This window comes from Oxyura jamaicensis, chromosome 14 (assembly GCF_011077185.1).
Source record: "Oxyura jamaicensis isolate SHBP4307 breed ruddy duck chromosome 14, BPBGC_Ojam_1.0, whole genome shotgun sequence".
NCBI lineage: Eukaryota > Metazoa > Chordata > Aves > Anseriformes > Anatidae > Oxyura > Oxyura jamaicensis.
This window is the reverse complement of record NC_048906.1, coordinates 12,072,862-12,082,475: the sequence shown is the minus strand read 5'-3', so window position 1 is coordinate 12,082,475 and position 9,614 is coordinate 12,072,862. Positions and strand designations below refer to the sequence as shown.

General features: G+C 58.9%; 2 protein-coding genes across 6 annotated transcripts in view; both read right to left on the bottom strand.

Annotated features, from left to right (window-relative positions):
* Positions 1–1,100: 1,100 nt before the first annotated feature.
* Positions 1,101–2,762, bottom strand: LOC118174278 (nucleoside diphosphate kinase, mitochondrial-like). 2 transcript variants are annotated; one of them, XM_035339539.1, is made up of 5 exons: positions 2,599–2,761; positions 1,746–1,876; positions 1,543–1,644; positions 1,359–1,471; positions 1,101–1,287 (listed from the first exon to the last, which is right to left on the bottom strand). In XM_035339539.1, the coding sequence occupies exons 1-5, from the start codon at positions 2,690–2,692 to the stop codon at positions 1,167–1,169; spliced, it is 561 nt and encodes a 186-aa protein (XP_035195430.1). In that variant the 5' UTR covers positions 2,693–2,761; the 3' UTR covers positions 1,101–1,166. The 2 variants fall into 2 exon arrangements, with proteins under 2 accessions (XP_035195430.1, XP_035195431.1); XM_035339540.1 differs by lacking the exon at positions 1,543–1,644 and having other exon boundaries at positions 2,599–2,762.
* A 1,982-nt stretch (positions 2,763–4,744) lies between these two features.
* XPO6 (exportin 6) overlaps positions 4,745–9,614 on the bottom strand; it is a 53,422-nt gene continuing 48,552 nt past the window's right edge. For all 4 annotated transcript variants that reach the window (XM_035339979.1, XM_035339980.1, XM_035339981.1 and 1 more), the window contains 3 exons: positions 7,744–7,842; positions 6,391–6,621; positions 4,745–5,469 (listed from right to left, as the gene is read on the bottom strand). In XM_035339979.1, the coding sequence (XP_035195870.1) occupies positions 5,368–5,469; positions 6,391–6,621; positions 7,744–7,842 (432 nt within the window). In that variant the 3' untranslated portion in view covers positions 4,745–5,367. The remainder of the gene's footprint in view (positions 5,470–6,390; positions 6,622–7,743; positions 7,843–9,614) is intronic.

Sequence of the window (9,614 nt, the reverse complement as noted above, 5' to 3'; positions counted from 1 at the left end):
GGGGGGGGGGTCAGGGGGCCAGAAGGAGGGGGGGGTCAGGGGGCCGGGGGGCAGCGCCCTCACCTCATGAAGATCTCGGCGATGCGGAAGCCGATACCGGAGCCGCCGCCGGTGACGAAGGCCACCTGGCCCCTGAGGGGAGAACACGGAGCGGGGAGGGGGGGGGGGGGTCAGAGCCGTGCCCCGGGGCCGGCCCCCGCCCCGCCGGGCGCTCACTCACGCCAGGATGTCGGGGCTGAAGAGGTGCCGGTACTCCCGCAGGCACTCGTCGGCCTCCACGTCCCCCGGCGGCCGGGAGGCGGCGGCGGCGCCCTGCGCCATGACGGCCCCTCACGGCCCCTCTCTGCCCCCCCCCCGCTGCCTGCCGGGAGCTGTAGTCCCCGCCGCCGCGCGGCCCGCCGGGAGTTGTAGTTCCGCGCGACGCGGCACGGCTGTGGTGGAGGCGGCTCCGCGCGGGGCATGCCGGGAGCTGTAGTTCTCGCCGTGCCGCCGCCTGCCCGGCGCATGCGCCTGCGGGCGTCGCCTGGCAACGGAGCGGGGCTGGAGCGGGATCCCACAGCGCCGCCCAGTGCTCCCAGTGCCCCGGTCCCAGTGCTCCCAGTAGCCCTGTCCCAGTGCCCCCGTCCCAGGGCTCCCAGTGACGTCCCGGCCCCTCCCAGTGCCATCCCAGTGCCTCTCAGAGCCCCCCTCCCGCTCTCCCAGTCCCCTCCAGTCCCTCCCAGTGCCCCACCGAGCCTCACGCTGTCCCCAGTGACCCCCCAGTGCCCCCCAGTACATCTCGGTGGCGTCCTGGTGCCCCCCACAGCCTCCCCAGCACTGTCCCAGTGACCTCTATAGACGTCCCAGTGCCTCACTACACCCCAGCGACCTCCCGGTGCCTCCCAGTGACGGCTCAGTGCCCCCCGTTGCCGCCAGAGCCGCCCAGCACTTCTCGGCACCATCTCAGCACCTTCCAGAGCTTCCCAGTAACGCCCAGTGACTCCCAGTGCCAACCCAGTGCTGGCCGTTACCACCCCAGCACCATCCTGGTGCCCCCCAGAGCTTCCCCGTGCCATCCCAGTGCCCCGTGATGGCCACCAATTGACAAGAGCAGAGCCACGCTGGTGGCACTGGGTTTTAATGAGCTGGGGAGGGGACGGGGGGGGGCGCGTTCTGGCTGGTCGTCCCTAGGGCCCGTAGGTGTAGTCCTGGTCGCTGCTCTCCCAGGCCACCAGCTCGTCCCGCTGGAACCAGAAGCCGATCTCCTGCAGCGCCGTCTCCACCGAGTCGCTGGCGTGCACCACGTTCCTGCGCGGGGATGGGGACGGGGACGTGGCCGCGGGGGTCCCCCGCCATCCTCGTCCCCACGCCCCCCCTACCTGCTGACGTGCATGCTGAAGTCCCCGCGGATGGTCCCCGCCGCCGCCTGTGCCGAGTTGGTGTCCCCCACCATGGCCCGCGAGGACCGCACCACGTTGTAGCCCTCCCACACCTGTGGGACAGGGGACACCTGAGCCCCATGGCCCCGGAGAGGCCGAGGGGGAGCGAGGGCTGGCTGCTCACCATGGCCACCAGTGGCCCCGAGGTCATGTAGGAGAGGAGCGCGGGGTAGAAGGGCTTCTGCCGCAGCTGCTGGTAGTGCTTGTCCAGGAGGCCCCGGTCCGCCTGACGGCACCGCGGGGTGACGGCAGGGACACCCGGTGGGTGCCCGCGTTCATCCCCATGGTGCGGGGTCCCCCGGGGGGCTGCAGCGTAGGGACGGGTACCTGGAGCAGCTTCATGGCCACCAGCTTGAACCCACGCCGCTCGAAGCGTCGGATGACGTCTCCCACCAGCCGCCGCTGCACCGCGTCCGGCTTCACCAGCACCAGCGTCTGCTCCCGCAGCTCCGGGGGGGCTACGGGGGGCACGGGGACACTGAAGCAAACCCAGTGCCGTCCGCGTCTCCGTGCCCAGCACCGTGCCCTTCCCCATCCCTGTCACCGTGGGCCCTGCGGTGTCCCCCCCACCAGCAGCGCCTGGGCCCCCACTGGCTGGATGCGGCCGTGGGCCCGAGGGACACGCAGCGATGCTGTGATGAGCGCCGGGGACGCGTCCAGCACCGCTTGATCCCAGCGTGGGATGGGCTCGCCCTGGTTTTGGCTGGTGGCAGGGCCTGGCAGGGCTGTCACTGTCACCCTCAGCCCATGCCGGAGCCACGCAGCAGGGGAAGGCGCAAGCAGGAGCAGAGCGAGGAGGGCACAAGTCCCCAGGGGCACCGAGCATCCCTGCGCAGCCAGGCAGGAGCCGGGAAAGAGGATGCAAATCCAAGCGAGAGCGTTCCAGCGCCAGCCCCGGGGTTAGGGGGGACACCCCGTGCCTGTCCCCCCAGGGCAGAGCAGGACAGCCCCGACCTGGCCCTGGGGACACCAAACCCCAGGGTGGCACCGGGGAAGCCACCGCCAGCCCCAGCGCCCAGGGCTCGGGGTCAGGAGCCCCCAGCACCAAGCCGGGGGCAGCGGGAGGGGACGGGCAGCGGGGCCATGGGGAAGGGCCGGGGATGGGGACAGGGTCCCCGGGGACAGGGCAGGGAAGGGCCGGAGGGCAGGACGGGGCCGGGGGCCCCAGGCCGGGTCTCACCGGAGCCGTAGCGGCGGGGCGGCCCGAGGGGGCGGCCGAGCCCGGGCTGCCCCCGCAGCAGGCCCCGGGCCAGGCAGCGCCCCAGGGAGCCCATGGCCGGGGCGGGCGACTCGGAGTTGGCCTCGGCCGCCCGGGTGGAAGCTTTAAACGCCCGGCCGGGGCCGGCTCGGCCCTCCCGGCCCTCCCCTTAAAGCAGCCGCCGCGGCCACAGGGAGCCCCCGGCCTCGGAGGGGCCCAGGCCGGGCTCAGGGGGAGCCGCCAGGGTTTGGGGCACGGCTTCCCCCTGGGCAAACAGGGCAACGGCCAGCGCTTGTCCCACGGCCCCTTTTGCTGACCAGGAGCTGCTGCCAGCCCTGCAAAGAGGGGGTTTGAGGGGGGGAGTCTGCTCCCCAGCACCCACCTGGCACAGAGGGTGGTGGTGCAGGGGAAGGAGATGCTTTGGGTAAGATTAACACAGATACACGCAGTTACTGTGACATTTACTCAGCAAGTGCCCAACACCCAGGGCCAGGCGCTCCCCTGCCACCCCACGTAGCTCACTGCCTTGGGGACACATGGGGACAGCACCTAGGTGAGCCAGGGCCAGCTGTAGGGGAGCTGGGGGGACACGGGATCCACTTCACTGCTCCCACCCTGGGGAAGAGCCCAGGAACCTCAACCCCAGCACACTGCTTCAAGGCAAGGTGGGGGGCATTTTTGGCTTTGTCTATGGACCTGGGTGGAACTTAGACTAAGCACTCAAAGTGACCAGCAATGGAGAATTAGTTCATAGCACAGGGGCTGGCAGGTTGCAACCTGGGCTTTGGCCCCCTTCCAGCTGCTGCCCTTGATCAGTTGCCCAGCCAGGGAAAAACACGCACTTTCACCCTGTCAGCAGACAGCCACGATCACAAAGGTTTTGCAAGAAACAATCACCAGCCCAGAGCACGGTGCTGGGAGCAGAGTGAAGCCCTGACTCCCCCCATTTCTCCACAGAAGGACTTCCAGTAGCAGTGAGGATGCACGAGACCTCTCTGGGACGGCAGCAGGGCTGCAGTCCTCGCAGTAACCTCACTGGGCTGCTCTTCACAGCCCCCTGAGGACCTCCGCAGACAGCTCACAGCCCCCAGGTACAGGGCCTGGGGGCACAGGGCCCCAAGCAGGTGGGACTCCGGTTCACCTGCATCTTTCCCACCACTCACTGCAGGGTACAAAGCCCACAAACAAATCAGCCCCAGTGCAGGCAGCCTGGACGCATGGCTCCAACTGTACACAGGTTATCCAAACATCACCTCCCAACAGTGAACGTGGGCATTGCAAAATGTTTTTAACAAAACAAAAGGAACTGTGGAGCGAGTGCTCCCTATGCTTCATCTCCCTCCCGAGACCTTCCAGCTGCCCACACGCAGCCATCTCTCTTCCTGTCCATGTCTGTGAACGTTTTGGGGAGAACACACACTAATCTGAACAACTGCTCCAGGCTTGCCCAAGGACAGGAGCTATTCCCACCATGCAGCCCTTGCTGAACCTGCCCTTGGAGCCGCAAAGAAAAAACAGCAGAAGAGTAAAACCATTTTAATGCTCCGCTCTAGCTACCTGAGGAGAGAACTGCAGGGACAAATGGCTCCCAGCTGCATGATCAGAGACTTCACAAGCCCCACAAAATCCAGTCCAGTTTGAATGGGGACTGGGATTTTAGCCTTATGCTCCAGTACCAGCGTCAGGTCACTGGCCGGAGGCTGGCCTTCAGCTCAGGCGTCCTGCGACGCAACCCTGCTGGCATTAGGAGATTTTCTTCCTGCGAGCAGCTCTTGATCAACACGGACAGACTGCCGGAGGGAACAGACAGATCACCACAACAGGTAACAGAAAGCAGGGAACACAGGCAGCAGGTAAAATAGGAGCGGAGAAAGGTCACGCTGCTCTGCACCAGTTCAGCACTGCACCACTCAGGAGCAGCTAGACCGCTGGCAGAAGGGACTGCACGGAGCTCGCACGAGGCGTCTCTGCGAAGCGGGCAGGATGGGCAGTGCAGGCATCTGCTGCCTGTCCTCTGGCCCCACTGCAGGTAGGGGCTGCAGATCCCTGCCTGCAGCACGAAACGGGCCTGGCTGCAGAACGGCTTGGTGGCAGGCCTGCATGGAAACTAAAATAAGTTAGAAGTTACTTAAAACAACAAAGTAAGCACTTTATTTCCATTAAGCATGTTGTTTTAGTATCACAATGGAATGATGAGAAAACGTTTAAAAAAAAAAACAAAATGTCTCTAATCCCCACAAACAGCGGGGAGGTTTTCAAGGCAATTTAAAAAACAAAGGGAGTGACAGAAGTGCCAAAACAGTCCCAACATCACAAGTCTCCTCCTCCGAGAGCTGGGCAGGGGCAGGAAGGTGGAATGACACGAAGGTACGAATGTCTGAAGTAGTCTTTGGCGCTTCTGCCTCATGATTGATACGCACAAGATCTCTCAAGACAACTCCACAGATATCTCCAGACGCAACAAAGTGCTACGTTAGTCGAACAAAACCCCGGCGAGAGGACTCTCCGTACAGCTGAGATGCCCTGCGGTTGGGCGTTAAGACACATCCTGCAGACAGTGCTGACTCCAGCTGGGGGCTTTCGGGCTGGGAGGGAAGGAGGAAGCGTGGTGCATGAATCCAAGAAGATGTGCCCACCTGCAAGACACCGTGTCCTGCAGTACTGACAAAACCAGGGAGGAGAGAAGGTGGTGGCAAAACGAAACACGGATCCGTTCCCTACAGTGATCAAAACACGAGTCCAGTGCAGTAACTATAGCTTCACAGTTCCAGGGGGCAAACTGTCATTGCAGAGTCTGTAGTAGCGCAGGTCATTCACCAGTCTGTGCACATTCTGGGTAAACGATGGAAGATCCTGGAAGAGATCAAACAGCACGTTGTACTGCAACAACAACAGTACCTACGAGCACTGTAAGACAGCAGAGAACAGAGAGGCACTGGGAGGGCCAAACACCCACGCGTATTTTCATACGTGAGATTAGCAGACTATTTCCTCCAGTGTCTGAGCCCAGGAAACCCGAGTTTCTGCAACCTACGTACAGGGAACAGAGACTGCTCCGGAGTTGCTCCAAAGAGCTGACTGCAGAGAACCAGGCTCTGTCCGGGGCACGGGCTCCTCACTGAACATGCAGGCACAACACGGCCATCTGCAGCAGCAACTGTTCTGTGCGCTCCTGCCAAGGCTCCCGTGTCCCGCAAACCCCTGACAAGGGCTGGTTTTCCTGAAGAGCAATCGCCTACTAGAAGTTCAACAATCCTCTCAAAGCTCCTCTCCTACCCTTAAACCTGGTCTCGAATCCCCACCATCTCCCATGGGAGAAGAAGCAAGCAGACAACCAAGCTTCAGCAGACTGAAACCACGAGCTGGCTGCGCTGCCGTGATGTTCTACAGGGAAGTCACAGCCTCCCTCAATTGCAGCTACTCCATTGTTGTCTTCACTTGCAACCCTCAAACATCTGGCTAGCAGCTGGAGAAAGATTTTGGCAAGGATCTGAGTGTCCCACTCCGGCAAATGTCAGCCTACTCCCCCTAGGGAACATATTCCCCAGTTCCCACAGAATAAGGCAGGCCAAGAGATGAGATGGCAACTTTGCTACCCACAGTGAAAGATCCCAGGCTGGGCATCGCTGACTACGGAAGCGTTTGCAACAAGAGGGGTACTGCCTCAAACCGCTGCTCGGAGAAGCCGATGGCTGTCTACCAGCACGCTCAACGAGAAGAGCACTGCCCATCCCAGGAATACTTGCACTCTTCCACAGCACCTCCCCGTCTTACCCGGTCCATTTTGAAATTCCTTCCCAGCACGTTTTTCTGGTTCGAGTCCACACCATCACAGCTGGCCAGGAACTCAGGGAGAAAGGCTGAGTAGAAGCCATCAAAGTCCACGGAGGCCATGTTATAGGTGGCAATGCCGATCTCCTCCTGCAACAGGTCGTGCGACTTGTGGACAAGCACCTGAAGGAGCACGTTCACAAACTGGAACAGCATGGTTGTCCGGAAGATCTTCTGCACAGCAAGGGGAGGACACAGTTAGGCAGCTTCACCCCAGCAACCCTCCTCCCACTAGAGGCACCAGAACGTCACTTCAGAAGCGCAAGCTTCAGAGGTCAGACCAGACACACGAGCATGGCTGCACCGGGTCCCTTCAACACCAGCAGCTTCTGAGCTACCAGCGAGGTCTGCAAGCTCTTGTGAGCACAGCGATCATCTTCCAGTCTGAGCCATGCCAAAAGCACAAATTGCTCCAACAAACTAGACAGTTATCTGCTTCAAAATTAGCTGTCAGTTTGGCCGTGCTTACCTCACATCTAGTTCAAGTTTTAAACATGGGATTTGATGCAGTTTCCTAAAATGCCAATTTAAATCCCTGCCAACGTTAGCCCTGCCCAGTGCTCCTGGGAGCAGCCGGAGTTCCTAGGGAATCTGGCAAGCTGCCTGAAAGTCTGCAACAGGCAGCTGTTTACATGATGGACTGTCCTTGAGCTGTGACCACAGATGCAAACCTGAAAGCTCTGCCTTCACAGGCTAACCAGAAGGGCTAGACCCTGGGCTGCAACTCTAGTTCTAGTACATGACAGCCGCTAACAAGCCTAAATTAGAGGGTCTGGAGGCTGGATCCTACCTGACAGCAGTGGACAACCACCTTACGGTGACCCAGTTGCAAATGCTGAACACCCTGCTGCTGACCCAGACAAGAACGATGGGGAGACTCTGCCACTGTCTCAGTAATGATCCACTTGATCCACCGATTTCTACTTCCCCGGACAAATCGCTCCGTCACTGTGTGTTCTTCCCTCACGGTGACAAGGCTTGCTTTGACTAGCAAGCGTTGGGATTCCTCCTGTGCCCAGTGCAGTGGCATCAGGGAGGTGGCAGTGCCACTCTGACCAGCAACATCCTCATCGTAATCACAGCAAAGGATGCAGGAAACAAGCCCCCAGATCCTGACCGTCATTTTGTGAACCATTTGAAAGTTTGAAAGATAGTTCCCCACTATCACAAAGCAGCTTCCAGCCCCCTTGGACTGGGAAGCCCTAGCCTCTAACTGCACCTTGCCTAGCACAGCTTCCTTCGCTGTGATTCAATTCTGAGCAAGTCTCAGAATGGCGCTGGTCAACTCGGACCTACCTTGTGGTACAGCTTCTGCTTGGTGTTCAGCGTCTCCAAGTAGAAGAGGTTCTGCTTGAATAGGTGAATGTCAGGCTGCAGGAAGGACTGGCCAAATGCCTATGAACGAAGTCGAATTGAAGTGAGGGGACTGATACCATAACGAGTATCAAACCTGCCAGGCAGAACAACGCTTCCAGCCCAACATCACCCAGGACCCACTTACAGCCCCCCTCTGGAAACACCATGCCAGCGTTTGAGACACGTGCCAATGACCAGGGCTTCTGCTGCTTACGCAAGGTGGTCGGCTGTACCCACAGGGGGGCGGAGGGGATCTTCTGGTGGGAAGTCCCAGGAGAAAAGACCCCACGGGTACCACGGTGAGCATGCACAAAGCCCTAACCGGGCTCACTGGTTTTGCTCTCAATCTAAGCCTAGAGGCCAAGGTGACTGGCAGATGTGCTGAGCACGTTACTGCACTGCTAGAAAGATGTTAGAGAAGGGAGCTGGGAGGCTGACCTGGGCGTTACAGAAGCAGGAAGAGCCTAGGAACAAATCTGCTGGACCCCACTGGGATAAAAATCTTAAACACTCCAGGCTCCTTTGAGACACTAGAGATGAGCAGAGGTAGGCAGGAGAATTTTAGTAGCTGCTACTCCAAGACATCCGGAACAGAAGAGTGTTCCTTCACCAAGTGATAAGAGGAGTGGAAATGGCCTCAAGTTGCACCAGGGGAGCTTTAGACTTGATATTAGGAGAAATTTCTTTACTGAAAGAGTCGTGCAGCATTTGAACAGGCTGCCCAGGGAAGTGGTTGAGTCACCATCCCCGGAGGTCTTCAAGAAATGTGCAGATTTAGAACTTAGTACCATGGTTTAGTGGTGGACTCTAGTACAAGGTTAAAGTTGGACTGGATGATCTTAGAGGTCTTCTCCAACCCGAATGATTCTATATTAGCCATTTATTATTAGATGGACTAAAACAACCCTTACAAACCCTTTCAAGACTGAGCTAGATCTGAACTTAGATCTCCTGTGGAAAGCAGCACAACAGTACCCAGTAATACCTGAAACCAAATGCTGGCTGTGCTTGCATTTACAGGACATTGATGTCTGGCATCAAAACAGCAGCAGCCAAGTAGTAAAACTAGCCCAGTACTGTCAGCCAGCTGCAGTTCATACTGAAATTACCGTGTCAATGCCTCCCCATACACTCGCACACACCAAAAAAAGAAAAGAAATCAACAAGCCAAGACACTGAGGCAAGTTCAGAAGTGTCACACCGCTACGGGAGGAAAGGATGCTTGGGCAGCCCTGCACAGGGACCAGCTCAGGCCTCATTCACATCAAAGGTGCTAAGATAAAGGAAGCCCGGAGAGAAATACCAATATAGTTCATGTCATAGTGCAAGAGCTCCCTCTTCACGTGTACGTCAGAAGGGACCAGCCTACACAAGCAGGCTCTGCAAAGAGCCCTCCCTCCTGAAGCCCAAGCACGTGGCCGCCCGCTCCGGCGTTCGTTGCCCTCTGACTAGCAAGCTCTGCTCTGAGCTTCCAGAGCATGGTGCAAGTGTGCTTCTGTTTGCTTTGATGCAAGCTGGAGGCGAAGGGCTCCATACCAGGCGGTCTGTAACAGAAGGCTGATTTTTTTTTATCCCCCGGCCTGAGACGACTGGTGCTGACTGTACGCGTGCTGGCATCTGCCTCTGCCTTCCCTGTTCCTCAGGCCGTGGCTTACAGGATTACCCAGTGACCCTCCCCAGCCAGATTCAATGGAACACTACAGAACAAGTTCATATATGAACACGTATACGTGTATAAATGTTTATACATTTCAATATATGAAGGGGGCTTATTAGGAAGATGGAGAAAGACTTTTTACCAGGGCCTGTAC